Genomic DNA, 16,608 nt, shown 5'->3' with positions numbered 1-16,608 from the left:
GCAATTAAGATCACATGCTCTTTCTGACTCTTCTGTGCAACTTATGGCAAGCAATTCAATATTTTGATCCTTTATCCCCATGGTTTGTAGGATTGTTATAAGTGTGATGCGGCCTCCAGTCTCAAAATGGTTCCTAGAAACCTAGTTTGGACTCTCCTGCCCCCAGACCTTCATAATTGGTGGCCTTTCCCCTGTGAGTCAATTTGTGCTTGGTCTGAGTTTACATGCTGTGCTGAGAGGCACCAGTGGTTGTGGTACTTTGTGTTTCATTCTCATGGTCCCTTTGAGCTTTTTTTTCTAATATTGCAAGGTGTGCATAATGCATTCAATGACCTGTAGCTTTGGATTTCTGAGCTCTCCACACTGGCATATTATGGGTTGGTTCTTGCTGGTAATCAGGTTTTTGGGGCCCTGCTTCCCTTCACTCTCTGCTCATGCTTAACAAAGGCAGAAAGGAGCACATTTCCTCACATCCCGTTCACTCCGATGCATTATGGTAAATGCAGTGATTGGTAACACTTTCTTCAGTATAAGTCTTTAGTTTTCACCATTGTTGGTGCAAATACTGCTGTGTATCTCTAGACACATGATTCAAAATAATTGTCCTTGATCATAGAGAGTAACAAGTTAGAGTTTCTGGAAATGCTGTTCACAGTATTTTCAGCTCGCTTTACCACTCTGAGTATAGGTGCATCAATCAGATATCATCAGCTCAAGGGGGCCTTATCAAACAAAGGGGTAGTGGGCACACTGCCTCACATCCCAGCACTCAGTTCACTCAGATATGCATTATGATAAGTGCAGTGTATGGTAACACTTACTCTGCTTGTGCTGTCTGCTGTTTAAGCTACTTGTACTTTTAATCTCTTTAGTACTCTCATCTGGGGCAGGGGTGGCTTCTGGGAAGGATTCTTCCTCTCTTGAATCAGGATTTTACATTTTCTTATTTGGCATGTTGGTGGGTGTTCACTGCTGCTTGTGTCTTCTTTGGCACTTCATTTGGAAGTGCTAAAAAAAGTGATGGGTGGCATGTTTGAATTTATCAGTGCTACCAACCTGTTCTTCCTCAAGGACACATTCCATCAATTTATGTTAATTATGCAAATACAGACAGAGAGTAGCCAGATGGTCTGGAAGTTGGCCATGAGCAATACGGTGGCTTCCTCGAATCATTAAAGCATTGTTTTTAAGTGGTCTGTCCTAAACATGATAAGTATACTCAGATGTGGGTCCCATGCTCACAACGCCACAAGACTCAAATTGTGCGTCATTGATGAGGCTGTTCCTGTAAGTCTGGTTTCCATATGGCTACTTTCTGTCTGGATTGGTACAATGGAAATTACAAACTATGGTCTGGCATATGGGCCTGACTATTGCTTACACTAAGTTCTTTACTAAGGTTTTGTCTTTCATGCCCCAGTCCTCACGACGCTCCCACCATCCCTCCTGTGTGCCCAGTTTGATTATTTCTCTTTGGACATCTTTAGAGTACTCGGAATAGTGTTATTCATTTATGTATTCACACTGAAGGGGTAGGAGAGAAGTTTTTTTTCTCTTGTGGGTGGGCATTTTTGGTGTTCTTTCTCCAAGCCAAGTAATGAGTTTACTAGTACCTAGTCAAAGCATTTTCTCATTTCCTACACCCATCTCCTATTTTTCATGAGTATTAGATATTAAATTGAAAATTAGGGAAGAACGTCTAGTCACTAAATGTTGTTTTGAAAGAAACCGATCACATCACTCTTCCAGCGTTCTCCACCCAAGGTTCACCGATAGAGATTTCCGTCACCATTGGTAATCTCTGTGGAATTTTTCTCAATACATTTTGTTTGAATCTACCCACTCCAACAATTCCCAACTATGGAAATTTCAAATTTTACTGATCCTTGAAACACCTTTTCAGATTAGTCTAACCATGTTACTGTGTAAATAGCAAGGTCGTCTTCTAGTTTTCTGTGTCATTAACATTTTCTGGTTAATGTTATGCACTGCAGTCACAACGGAAGGGGCAGGAGTTGGAGCTTCCTGCCATTTGCCCCACTCTAAACAAAACAGCAGTAGTAGATTTATGGCTCACAAAAAAACAAGCAAAACAGGAGCTGTTAGATGGGGAGGTTGAAGTCATTGGAAAGCCATGTTTTGTAGAGCCTTGTAAAGAATTTGTGGGCTCATCCTTCCAGACTAACACAGCAGTTACTGCTGCTTCGCTTAAAAAAAAAAAACTATAACCTGTGTCTTGAAGTACAAACTGTTTTTGTTACACACTGATGTTATATATTGAAATTTTTTAAATCAGCTTTAAATTGGCCTGCTTTGGTGGTTCACATCAGTGTTGACGTGCATTGACAGTTGTGAGTGGGTTTTTGAAGTGAAATTTCAGGTGTGCACTGGAAGAGGTGTGGATATGCAGTTCTTGCTACTGATTAGTAAGAGATTACTTAATCAGGATTGTGGGGCATTTAGTACGTGTGGATCTAAGTAGTAATTCTATAGGACAGGTTTTGCTCCTTTTTCTGATTAAAGTGCAGATAGATAATGGCCAGGATGATAAAGGTGAGAATTGAGGTCTATTGGCACATTTGTCTTTAGCTCCCGTTCCGATCTGAAGCCACCAAGATCACCTGCGGCGTACCCCAAGGATCATCCCTCAACCCAACCCTTTTCAACGTCTACATGGAACCGCTTGCCAACATCGTCTCCTATGCCGATGACACCCAGCTGATCTCTCACTCACCAAGGACCCTGCCACCGCCAAAACCAACCTCTACGAAGGAATGAAGGCCGTCGCCGAATGGATGAAGAACAGTCGCCTGAAACTAAACTCAGACAAGACAGAGGTCCTCATCCTCAGCACCACCCCCTCTGCCTGGGAGGACTCTTGGTGGCCGGCCGCTCTGGGAGCCGCACCAACACCCACCGACCACACACGCAACCTGGGATTCATCCTGGACTCCTCGCTCTTAATGACCCAGCAAGTTAACACCGTCTCCTCCTCCTGCTTCAACACCCTCTGCATGCTTCGCAAGATCTACAGATGGAGCCCCACCGGAACCAGAAGGACGTTCACCCAGACTCTCGTCAGCAGCAGACTGGATTACGGCAACACCCTCTACGCAGGAACCACGGGAAACACTCCAGAAAAGACTGCAATGCATACCGAACGCCTTCGCACGTCTTATCCTCGACATCCACTGCCACACCCACATCACAGCCTACCTGAGAGACCTGCACTGGTTCCCAGTCAACAAGAGGACCACCTTCAAGCTCCTCACCCACGCTCACAAAGCACTCCACAACGCCGGACCAGCATACCTCAAACGACCCACCTTCTACACCCCGAACCGCCAGCTTCGCTCGCTGACCTTGTCCTCGCCACCGTTCCACGCATCCACAGGTCGACCACCAGCGGCGGATCTTTTTTTTCTACCTCGCCACCAAGACATGGAAACCCTCCCCACCCAGCTGCGACGGACCCAGGACCTGCTGACCTTCAGGAGACACCTCAAGACCTAGCTGTTCAAGCACTAGCTGCACCCCCCACCCCCACCATCTTGAGACCCTCACGGGTGATTCGTGCGCTCTACAAATGCTTGATTTAGCTTCAAAGTCTGATATAGCAAAGGCGCTACACTTTGAGTTTGGGGTTTAGTGACTTTGTGGGCCCACTTGCCAGCAAGGTTTCACTAGGGCATAGTAGACCAGTGCTGACATGAAGCACTAGGGCCAAAGGCCTTATTGTACAACCCCAATAGCAACTTGACACCAGCAGAATATAACAGACTAAAATGGCCTTTCTGGTGGGGTAAGGGGAGCACCCAAAGTCAAAACTTAATTTTGTTCGCCAGTCTGAAAAACCTTGCACTGGGGCCCCTTTAACTAATATTACATTCGGGCCGAGATAAGAGAAAGGCATTTGAGTGACAATGAACAGATCTTTGGAAGAGGACCATGGAATATGTGAACTGCAGAGAAGAAAAGGAGGAGTTAATGTAGAGCACGGTTACTCATAGTACGGCCCGCGGGCCGCCAGTGGCCCGGCAAGCCTTCCTTGGCGGCCCGTGGACCTTGCAGACATCCTACCTGTGTTTTAAAAAAATATATATTAAATAGTGTTATCAAACACTGCCGGTTGCAGCAGCCCGGACTCTGAGACTCTGCTCTGTGGGGGCCGGGGGATTCCAGTGATTGTCAAAGTGGAGATGCAGGGGCCTAAGAGGTGAACTACAACAAAGCTTTATTAACATGTAAATGGTCTTTTAAAGACCTGTGAAGTACTCGGGTGCGGCTGTGTGTGCGCGCTGGGAAGCTATCTCAGTGCGGCTGTGTGTGCGTGCCGCTGGGAAGCTGTCTCAGCCCGGGCTGAGGGCTGACACACACACAGGGTGAGATGACAGAGGGTGACGGAGGGAGGGAGAAGGAAACAGAGGAAGAGGGAGGGAGACAGAGGTTGACAGAGGGAGGGAGACAGAGAGGCGCAGTCTGGGTGGAAAAAAAGGGAGGGAGAGGGAGGGAGAGGAAGGGAGACAGAGGGAGAGAGAGCGAGAAAGTGGGAGACAGAGGGAGGGAGAGGGAGGGAGAGGGAGACAGAGGGAGAGGGAGACCTAGGGAGAGGGAGGGAGACAGAGGGAGGGAGAGAGACAGGGAGAGATAGAGGGAGGGAGACAGAGGGAGGGAGAGAGACAGGGAGAGATAGAGGGGGAGAGATAGAGGGAGGGAGACAGAGGGAGGGAGAGAGGGAGAGAGATAGAGGGAGGGGGAGGGGGAGGGAGATAGATAGAGGGAGGGAGATAGATAGATAGAGGGAGGGAGATAGATAGATAGAGGGAGGGAGATAGATAGATAGAGGGAGGGAGATAGATAGAGGGAGAGAGACGAGGGAGAGTGAGGGAGACAGACTAGGGAGAGGGGGGGAGACAGGGGGGGAGACAGCGGGGGGGAGACAGCAGGGGGGGGAGACAGCAGGGGGGGGAGACAGCAGGGGGGGAGACAGCAGGGGGGGAGACAGCAGGGGGGGAGACAGCAGGGGGGGAGACAGCAGGGGGGGGAGACAGCGGGGGGGGAGACAGAGGGGGGGGAGACAGAGGGGGGGGAGACAGAGGGGGGGGAGACAGAGGGGGGGGAGACAGAGGGGGGGGAGACAGAGGGGGGGGAGACAGCAGGGGGGGAGACAGCAGGGGGGGAGACAGCAGGGGGGGGGAGACAGCAGGGGGGGGAGACAGCAGGGGGGGAGACAGCAGGGGGGGAGACAGCAGGGGGGAGACAGCAGGGGGGGAGACAGCGGGGGGGAGACAGCGGGGGGGAGACAGCGGGGGGGAGACAGCGGGGGGGAGACAGCAGGGCGGAGACAGCAGGGGGGAGACAGCAGGGGGGAGACAGCAGGGAGGGGGGGTGGCGGAGGGAGGGTGGCGGAGGGAGGGTGGCGGAGGGAGGGTGGCAGAGGGAGGGTGGCAGAGGGAGGGTGGCAGAGGGAGGGTGGCAGAGGGAGGGTGGCAGAGGGAGGGTGGCAGAGGGAGGGTGGCAGAGGGAGGGTGGCAGAGGGAGGGTGGCAGAGGGAGGGTGGCAGAGGGAGGGTGGCGGGGGAGAGAGAGACAGGGGGAGAGAGAGACAGGGGGAGAGAGAGACAGGGGGAGAGAGAGACAGGGGGAGAGAGAGACAGGGGGAGAGAGAGACAGGGGGAGAGAGAGACAGGGGGAGGGGGAGAGGGAGAGGGGGAGAGGGGGAGAGGGAGAGGGGGAGAGGGAGAGAGAGACAGGGGGAGAGAGAGACAGGGGGAGAGAGAGACAGGGGGAGAGAGAGACAGGGGGAGAGAGAGACAGGGGGAGAGAGAGACAGGGGGAGAGAGAGACAGGGGGAGAGAGAGACAGGGGGAGAGAGAGACAGGGGGAGAGAGAGACAGGGGGAGAGGGAGAGGGAGAGGGAGAGAGAGAGAGAGATGTGTGTATGCCGGGTCTGGTGGCTCAGTGGACGAAGGCGTCTGCTGCAGGGACCTGTGTACAACCTCATGGTCAAATTTTTTTTTGCTTTAACCCTGCCCCACCCCCTCTGACCCCGCCCCCACCGGTGCAGCCCTCGGCCACAAACCACACTGTAAATTTGGCCCCGAGAGAAAGTTTGTGAGTACCCATGATGTAGAGAAAGAGAAGTAGAGGGAAGGAAGAGTGCTTGATGTTAGATGTGGAAGAAAGGTAGTGGTGCTGAAGAAAGATGCAGGTGATGGGGGGATGCAATGGGTCATGGGAAAGGGGGCATGGTTGAGGAATATGGTAAAAGAAGGAAAAATCTAAAGCAAATATTTTAAACGAAAAATACATCCTACATATATCGCGCACATAATTGGTTGTGTTGGCCCCCTAAATTTCTTATCCTAGATACCACAAAATTCTGCGACTGCAATAAAGTTATGTCAACATCACAGCCACAATCTATTGTAATTGATTTTTATTCCCTAATATAGATCCACAAACGGATAACTGTTTACTGAATATTTATGTTTTGCGTCATTTCTCTTTAGCTACAAGTGCAATTCACAAACGTCTACAGTCTCTCAGAAACATGTACAAAACAAGTCAGAAATTGGATTAAAAGACTTGCCAATGTGTGCTACTGCTCTGAATGTGTTCACGAACAATGATCATTAATGCTGTTGTTTAGACCCACACCCAATCATGGGCAGCAAAAACACTCCTGGAGCATTTTGCACTTGTGCACTTTTGCATAAACATACGGCGACTAATTTGCACATGAAGCCGCTGCATCGGTTTTACATGTGCTATTTATTACTTCTGATGCACAAGTATAAAGGGACCATTGATAACATGCAAACTCTGTTCATGAGTGCCCGTTCAAACACAGGAGTCAGTGCTCAACTCCAACTCAGTGCTACTGCTAAAATAGGTGCGAAACGCCTTTGTTTTAATTTTGTCAGAAAGAAACTAGGTCTAAAGGACCCTATTAGTGCTTCAGTACATAAACAGATGTGATACACCATTTAAGTGATTATAAACTTCCCAATTTATAAAGTTCCACTGTTGGAATATTCTGGGGCCATCTCTACTAAGTCATCGAATATATCTGCTGTCAGGTGCCTGATCCTGGGCCCCGTAGTAGTGAGTGCAAATCTAGGTTTCACAGGACTAGAACTTTTGTCAAAATGATTAGACATGATTTAGGAGGAGAACAGAATTTTGCTTTTGTGATAACTAGTTTTTTATTGCCTTCTGGCAACAAGTCTTACAGGTCTACCTGATGCTGCACAACACATTTAGATAAGCATTAGGATAAGCATATGAAATATCAAAGTTCCATGTTTCGAGAAAATCCAAACATTTGATACTAAGGATTTTATTCAGATTTTTTTTTATTCAAAATATACATACACAATATACAATAATCTCCAACACCATAAAAACTAGTTTTAGGAAATTTACATCCCTGAATAAAAATAGATATTTATTAATAAAAAAAGACATTGATCCTAGACATGAACAATTCAAAGAAAATGTAAACCGATAAATTTTTATGATGAAAACATGAACACATATTCAAGCAGGTTATAAAATACCATCATCATGTCACAATATGATTTCTAGTGGCACAGTAATAGTGTGGCAGACCGGGTTGTTCTACTGAATATCGACACCAACAATACTGTGGAACAAGAATATTGAAGACAGAATATCAAGGGGCAATATATAGGGAGGTAGGTGAATTTAGAGAAGAATAGATACACTACATTTATTGAAGATATACATACTGTACCTATATTTAGAGTTGGGTATAGGAAATCTAGACTTACTTACCTGTCAATATTTTATTTTCAATTGTTTCCCATCAATATTATTGTTTTGATATTCAGTGGACACACCACAGACTGGACATTTGTATGATCAAGCAAACTAAAGTTTTTTGTTAATATAAGTTACACACAGAATTGGTACCACATTTTTTTTACTGACGGATGCTTCATTCAATAGTAGACAGCAGGCTTTCAACTAAGCTTGATTTTGTTTTCCAAACTTATGCTTGTACTAAGACATTTTATTGCCATTAATCAGGATTTCCAACTCAGAACTAAAAACGAAAACATCCTGATGCGGGAGAGTAAGGTAGTTTGGTATTGTTTTTTTAGTTATCAATAACCCTTGCTTTTACCACTCTAAATCATCATAATTGGGTAAAGTAACAATTTTTTGTAGAAAAGGATTTATTCGGCGACCTTTTGATGTGCCTTGCATGGGCCGACAGTGGCCCAATACATAACCACATTTGTTCCATACTTTTATTATTAGAACATGATTAATCTAAATGCTGCCACTTTAGCCATCTAGATTGAATGATTGTGTGTGCTTTCTAGAATCCTCTACACAACAACCCTCTTGGTCACAGAATGTGTGTAGCAATGATGTCTTCTTAAAAACATTTTCTTTCTTGTGAAAATTGATGCATTGGTTCCATCAGCCTTGTGTTTCCAAATCCCTGGCCCATATTCAAACTTACTCCATAGACCGCGACCGATCCCTCAACATCCAGGTTAACTGACAATATATTAACAGCATTTGTAATTCAAATTCTTGTGCATGTGCTATAAATTCCTAAGTGACCGTGTGAGTTACACAGCCTATGTTTCACTGTGTGCCGACCACCAACTCCAGGAATACAACTGTTTGCTACCATTGGCCTTTAAAGAAATTACTCATAAAACTCAAAAACCTATGCATTACCAGAATATGGTATGGAATTTTCAGCTCAGGGGACCAGTACTATTCAGTGGGATATAGAAGGCATGATGCACTGATTGCGCAAGGGGCTTGAAAAGAAGCCTCACAGTGTTCTAAGATTACGCATGATTAATACTACAAATCTTATAAAATACATTTGTGGCAGTTTTGAAAAAAACACGCCACAAGTAACATATAGAAAATCAATGCATATTACCCAGGTGACTGGATGCGCACTGATAGTGGTAAAAGTCTTTTGGAAATATGTTGTCATAAAAAATAACTTTGCATACAAAGGGATGAGCTGTGTGCCCTTTCTTTTTCTGTTGAGACTAATGCACAAATAGAATGTGTCTGCTTACACTATATACAGTTTAACAAGCAAGAGCAGGGTATCTGAATTTCAATAATCTGCATAAATTATTTGGAGAGCTTAGTTCTACAAATTTCATCATTTCAGGGTAACCACTGGCTATAGTGTGTGAACTATCCCTATTTTTATTAACTGTATTTAAATGTATTTGATGTGGATAACCTGATAATTTTGTGCAATTCCCAGACTTGCTTTGGACACCGTAATAAAAAGGACAGGAGCCGCTTTCAAAATAAAATGTTCTCAAAACAGTGTTAGACCCCATTGAGAGCAATACAGCACCAACACACTTTATGGGATGGAGGGTGGAGAAAGTGTGAGAGGGTAAAGCTGGTCTAATTTTTCCTAATTTGTATTTTAATCAATTAAAAGTATGACGCAGGAAATGTACTATATGTTTGTCACGTTCCCTCCGATGTTTTCTAATTGTTGGAGTCTGAACATCTGGAGTAGAAGGGTGCTAATAAGAAAGCATCAACGATATGTACTCTACCATAAAAAAGGGGAAAGGATTTTGCCATTAATTTGCACTATCTGATACTTGGCAAGTGAGATGTAGTTGTGTGCAACGTTTATGCACATTTGCCCAAAATTGAAATATAGAATGCAAAAACGAAGGAAAACTATTTCCCCCTCTAAATCTAAAACGTAGAACAGGTTCTTAACAAACATTTGTGCAACAGGCTGATAAGGTCTTTGTTTTGATGTGCAATGTAGAAAAAACATCTTAAAATGACAGTCTCTCAGGTAAATGATACAAACTCCAGCTATGCAACATGAAAGTAAATAGACATGAAAAAATGAATGAAACTTTACATTTTGATAATCTAACCTCTTCGTTTAGTTTTTCGAGTTGACTAGATTTCCTGCCAAAATCTTAACAGTGATACTAGGTAAGGGCTAACGCCCTTACCCTACTGAACCCCGGTAGTTCATATCTCATTGACCAGGTTCGCCCCTCACTTGTCCTGGGGTTACAGTATTCTAATTCCTAAAATAAAATCTAGCTCACTCAAAAGCCGAACTAATGTATTACATTGCCTTTTAAAGGGACACCAAGATCACAAAACTCGGCCACAATATTTGACTTCCTTCTGTAGTAGGGTCATCCTTAAGCAATCAGAACTTCTCACATTATAGGATGTGATCCAATAAGACGTGAAGGAGTGGTGATTTTTATTTTTATCTGTGGTAGGCAAAAGTGGGAAAACCTAGGTAAGAGATTTTTTTGAGAAAGTGAGAAATGGGCAGAAGGGAATCTGATTTTTCGATTTTCTAAAGTGCAAAGGACACTGGAATAACTATTCCAGTAAGGCATTTTTCTAAAATGGGAACAAAGTCTCAAATTTAAAAACATTAAGTGGAAAGTCTTCAAGAAATGTGTTCGATTTGCTTGGACACTTTTGCCAATCATTGGGTAAGTTTACCTTTCAAGAGTTCACTGATGATCACTCTCAGACAGCAAGATGATAAGTATGGAAAAACAGAAGATTTGTTTAAAGCCGCAGAAAGAAAATCCTATCTGCTTGATAGAGGAGTGTGGAAAGACTTGTATCTCCAGCTTTATCATGATTCTGTGACTGGAAAGCTGCTCCAAGAGCTAAATGAGGATACCCCAAGGATGTGACAGCCGAAGTCCAGAAAGAAATACTGACAATTGTGTTCTAAACGGGAAACTCAGAAGATCTTGGATTTAAGAGACGCTTTGGCTGCCTAGAAATTGACCATTAGAATATTTAGAACTAGATAATCATCACTACTCATAGATGGGAGACATTTCACATGGACATGTTGAAAAAGTCCCTGGCGAACTGAGGAGTCGGAGCTGCTGCAGAGAAATCATAGAAACCTGCATCAATTGTACATTTTTCTGTGGACCTGATCTGGAGCTGAGATGAGCTCTCCTATAACATGAACTAGCTGCCTGGTATCCAACAAGTCTTTGATTAAAGTTTTGAAATCTTTGGATCACCCAAGAAGTTAATGAATTTTGTGTAAAGTCCAGACAGATATTTTTCATTCATGAAAGAGAGGGACAAGGCAGAAAACCCATCCAAAGAAAAGTGGCCTTCTCAGCCACATTTGAGCATTTTGTCACACTTGGAGCTTTTGATTGTGATCTACTGCGGGAGTGCAAATTAGGTTTACAAGCCTTGTGGACATCTGCGCAGCTACTGTTTTTAGTTCCACCCTGGTAAAGGATTTCCTGACATTGTTTTAAGTCCAATGTTAAACATTTGGCCAGGACAAAATACGGATTTGGAAGGTGCCTAGGTCCCATCCCCCATTCCTTTTGACCAGGCTGAAGTAACAACTTCTAGTAAACACTATTACAGTAGCATGCTCAGGTAGGGTGCCCAAGTATCATTCTACAAACCAACTAAACAAACATTTATATATTATTTCAATCACTTGGTATTATGTACATTTGTTTGGAAATGTTAGGCCATTTTTTTCTCGACTATAGTACATATTGGTGTTGCAAGAGTTCAAGTATTTTCGTCTTAAAAAAGCCTTCCTGCTTGTATCAAGAGTGAGAGGTTATTCTTCAAAGATGCCAATATACTCAGTAGGAGTCACATAGTGTTGGCTTCTGCCACTGCTCAAATCAATACTGTAATCTTTCTCTCCACAGTTTAACAATCCTGTTTCCTATCTAGACTATAATGGCATCATTGAATGAGACCCTCATTTTAAAATGAGCATCTTACTTGGTCCTAACCAAAAAATGCATATAAAATGTATGATATTTACAACTATATTTATAACCAATTGAATGAATAGGAAGTTCAAATAAATCTTGCCTCCTGGTCTATAGGCCAATAGACAAACTCTGTTAAACCTGAATTTAACTTGTTCACAAATAGTTTCTTTCCATGAAAACATATTTTCACATATAGTAAATAATTCCTAATAACTATAGGTTTACATGCAGGCCAAACATATAGTTCCATTACAATGATTTTGATCTCATTAGACAGTCATCAAGAACTTTTAATTAAGCAAACCTTAGCTAAAGTTCTGTAGACCACAGTGTGAGTATGCTCCCTTTTATACATCAAAACTTGTGAGCTACTTCCTCTATGTACTCAAATCAAAAAAATGTAATTGACTACAAAGGAAAAGTAATTATCCATTATGGCAAGTGCATACTTTGACAAGGAAGTTCTCACTGAAACAACATAGCCTGTCTTGACACCTTGATCTACAGACATGAATAGACAGGATGATGAAAAAACCAATGGACATTACACAATGATATGAAAGCTCTCAACACACTTCTAATTTGAATAATTTAAGGTCAACTTATAATTAAAAAATATAAAACATTCTGGGGCGGTATTCCTTAGTGCAGTAAGGAAATGAATATAGTTAAGACATTGAGAAAATAAAACAACAAATAACTCTATGTCTCATTCGTGAAATAATGAGCGCTCACTAAAACTGCAATTATTTCCAAATATGACATACAGGAACAATATAGAATCACAACATGCACATTCTTCAACACTGCTGTTGTTGGTCTTCAACCCTTCATTAGAGCAGTGTATGTTAATTCAAGAATGGTTTCAGGCATTAGTTTAAAGACACAACTGTAAATCAGTGATGAAAAGAACATGTATACAACTTGATGTTAATAGGTTGTTGTTGGTGTTTGGTTTGACCAAAGTCATAGTAGCATGCAGTTTTGATGCCCCACCTTTCCCTGGTTTTAGCTCTGAATGCTATTGAAAAGAAAGTGAAGTGGACACCCTTTGGGTTAAAACTCTGCAAACCCATAATATTCCAATCTCCGATATCTCAGACTCTGAAAAATATGCATTGGTGACCATAGACAACATACAGTACATCAAGATTGTAGCTTGATCATTGACAGATTTCTTTAAGTACAGCAGGGCATTTTGAGTTATAAAATTGGAGCGCTTGTAACAAATGTATATCCTGCAATAAATTCATTTGAGAAAATATTTGGAAATGTATTCTTTTAAAATCATTAAAGTGCATATTCTAAAACAAGGAGAATTGGGTTGTGACCCTGCACATGGGAAGATCACTTCTATGCTCTTCCAGGATCTATTCCATTACGACTGGACACATTTTCTGCGGCTTTATATTTTCGGTCTAGGTTTCAAAGCCTATACGAAGGGAAAAAAAAGACTGTTTATACACTATCAAATCAAATCATGACATTATTGTAGTTTCAATTGCTACCTCAATGCACCTCCACATGGTTTCCTAGTGTAATGTTCAACGGCTTTCAAAAGGGATTTGAACCGGACCAGGGTCCATTGCTTTCATATTGTACACTTCTGTTAAAAGAAAATATCATCATCTTTCGTCAATGTGAAAGGACTTGGGCACCCAATTTGAGTTGTTCAGTGAACGAAGAGGGAGTACTGGGCCATAGTTACCAATTCAGAGTGTGTGTGTGTGTGGGGGGAGGCGGTTGTTTTCTTGGACTGGTTTTATGTGCTATATTTCTGTAAATCTCTTTTATACTGGCAATAGAAAGAAGTATTAAAGACTTTCTGTTATTGTGTGGAAAATAACATATTTTTAATGAAGATTATAAATGCAAAGTTGTCAATTATTCTTTTAAGTTAAGGATTAGGATTACTAGGTGTGAGAACACCAGTCTCAGTTTTACCTGCTCCTCTTTTGGTAAACCTCCGTAGCACGGAGCAGGGGGTGCAGACTAAGGCGGGAGTAGGACGCAATCCTGCATGTATTTAGTACGTATACCTTTGCAATGGCATTAGAACGAAGGCGTTGTTAGGATGCGTTCCTTTAGCACGCAAGTTGTTACAACAACACGTTTGTTCGGTTGCCCGCATTGTAAAGGCATAGCGTGTTGGAGCTTTGTAAAAATTGATGTTTCCTCACTGAGGCATAGCCTCACTCACACCCAACCCCCTGCAACACTATAGGGGTGAGGGCACAAAATGCTGTTGCCCTCAACGCTGCCTGCTTCCACCTTGAAACCTGCCATGGCATCCTCTCACATTTACAGCTAGTTTAGGGAAGAAGATACAGCTGATCAGAAATGTGCCCTTAACTGAGGTTAACTAGTAGTAGTAAAAAAATAAAAAAATAAATAAATAAAGGTTTAGCAGTTTTAGGTCTGTATGATTATTTCCAATTCCAGGCACAATAACTCACAATGCCTACATTTTGATGTGTTAACATTCCTGTGCCAGTATCATCTCACCTTTAACCAACAGATGGTGATGTATGCAGACTGAATAGCACAGTAGGTTACTTATATGGTCATATTCTACATAGTTTTACAATTGTTTCATCCCTACATGTAAAAGCATTTGATCTTTTATGATCTTGAAAGCTCAGAACTTTGATCCAAGATAGGAAGCACAGCTATTTTACGTAAAGAATTGAAGAATTGGAATGGAGGAAATTCTAACTCTATAATCTTCAATCATGACATTCATGTTTTAAGCTATGACACAAAGCTTCCAGAGAACTAGGAGCAGTATTGAAAAAGTCATAACTGTAGTGTTCAGAACTTATGTTCAAACGTTATGGAAAGAAAATAGAAACAGTCTCCTGTCCAAAGGGAAATAACTTCCAGTTTTTTTGTTGTTCTGCAGTTTCATAGAGCAAAAACGCAACACGAAGATATCAGTACACTTTACAAGAGCACCAGTTACATATGGTCATATTCATATTTATAGGCATGGGGTGATTAAGTGATCTGCCCACAGGATGTTGAATCGATGCAGAGACTCAAACCTGGTTTCTCAGTTCAAAGCTGGAAGCTCTGGCAGTAACGCAACATCCTCTCCCCAGTTAATAACGTTCATGCATTTCTCAAACGTAGTGAGGTAAATTAGAAAGGTGTAAAATAAATGAACCTTTGCAGATAAGTCAATTTGATAAGCACCATTGCAAAGTTTGGCTATAGCCTTACCTGTGGAGGAGCTGGTGGGAGAACAGGTGGACCTTTTTTCTGGCCTGGCTTTGACATTGGAACAGGTGGCGGAACATTCAGTTGCTGTCCCTAAGATGAAATAAAATATGCTATATATGAATCAAATACTCCAGAGACAAATTAATTTCGATCACCTAATTGGTATATTAAAAAAAAGAAAATGTTGACACATAATGTACCACAACTGCTGCAATGCTAAACCCATGGATTTGATGTTAATGGATAGAGTCTGAGGTTTATTGACAGCTCTCTTGGGATAGGGTAAGGTACAATTTTTTGAGCATTTAATGGGGTTATCCAACCTAGAGAATAATAAATGGTCTATACCCAATTCTGCATTGGTACTCACTGACAATCGGCATTCTAAAACGGTTATTTGTTTGATGATGCCTCTTTGGGCATTGAGACCTATTGTGATGTCATTAACCAGAAAATCCTTCCAAGGCCAGACTGACCCTTTTGTCCTTCTGGCATTTTCTAGGAGGAATGCAGGCTATAAGGATGCTTTCACAGGTGGATGGACTGCCTTGACCCAACAATGAAAGCCATTATGACCCCATTGTAGATGTGGCCTTCTGCATTGTGGGCCTGGTTTCAATATTTGTGCCCAGGCTGGTTTTGATTTACAGCCCAGATCTCAGTCACCGTAAAATGTATCAGCACATGCTTTCAGTGGACACTAACTGTAGACCTGGGCATAGTTTGTGGAGCCGTACTACACGGAGCACCGCAAACTGCAGAAAAAACGCTACCACTCTATTTGGAGTTTCGCAAGTGGTGATGTCCGGTACACTGCACTGATTTTCAGCGGCAGGAGTTTCTCCTGTGCTAATAGCATCACTCAGTGCACCACAGGGCACTGCTTTTTTCTTCTGCTCGAGTACATTTTCTACAGGAGTGGCAGCATCCTCAACGTGACCCGCAGGTTTCTCAACGAGAGTGGTAGCAACCTGCCACAACCGCCCGCATTGAGGAATCTCATTGGGAGGTGGTCTAGAGTACAATTTTCCTCTCTCGTCAACTTAATGTTGGTGAGCCACTCAAGACTAAAACCTCTGCTCCACGCAGCTATGCAGAATTTTTTGAAACTCTGCACACTGTGCAGAGTGGGCAAGACTCTGCAAACTTCGGTATTGGCTTGGAATTTTACTCCTAGGCCTTACTACCTGTTTTTTTTTGCAATAGATTATTATTTTCGTTAGACAGCATTGCAGCCATCTTAGCTTACAATACCTAAAACCACATTGGTTTTGAAACACTGCTGTTTCTGGTGCCAATTGTCTTTGAGCACTTCCTCGAGGCAATTGTGCTTGCATGCTAATGGAGTCATTCAGTGGCCATCTTTCTCAGACGTAGTCAACAGACTACAGCAGGTTAAGTCTTTTGTCTACACGAATTAGGACCACTAAAAAATTGCTAAGCACCTCTAAAACATTGAACCCATTGCAAACATCACTAATAAAACATTAAAATTGCTGCTTATTTCCCAAACACTCATGTTCTAGGTACCCGTTACAACCAGTTAACTTTCTTCCTTCTAGCTCATATTTACCATACAGGTATTTTATCGC

General features: G+C 42.8%; 1 protein-coding gene across 3 annotated transcripts in view; it reads right to left on the bottom strand.

The window, feature by feature from the left end:
• Nucleotides 1-16,608, bottom strand: part of LOC146784493 (zinc metalloproteinase-disintegrin-like VLAIP-B) — a 278,449-nt gene that overhangs the window by 29,840 nt on the left and 232,001 nt on the right. For 2 of the 3 annotated variants that reach the window (XM_085633318.1, XM_085633320.1), the window contains 2 exons: nt 15,017-15,106; nt 7,340-13,226 (listed from right to left, as the gene is read on the bottom strand). In XM_085633318.1, the coding sequence (XP_085489444.1) occupies nt 13,200-13,226; nt 15,017-15,106 (117 nt within the window). In that variant the 3' untranslated portion in view covers nt 7,340-13,199. Of the gene's footprint in view, nt 1-7,339; nt 13,227-15,016; nt 15,107-16,608 lie in introns of those variants that run through there. The other variant, XM_085633319.1, reaches the window with a different exon arrangement.

The sequence above is a fragment of the Triturus cristatus genome, chromosome 11 (assembly GCF_964204655.1).
Source record: "Triturus cristatus chromosome 11, aTriCri1.1, whole genome shotgun sequence".
NCBI classification, from domain to species: domain Eukaryota; kingdom Metazoa; phylum Chordata; class Amphibia; order Caudata; family Salamandridae; genus Triturus; species Triturus cristatus.
This window is presented reverse-complemented; position numbering and strand designations above follow the sequence as displayed.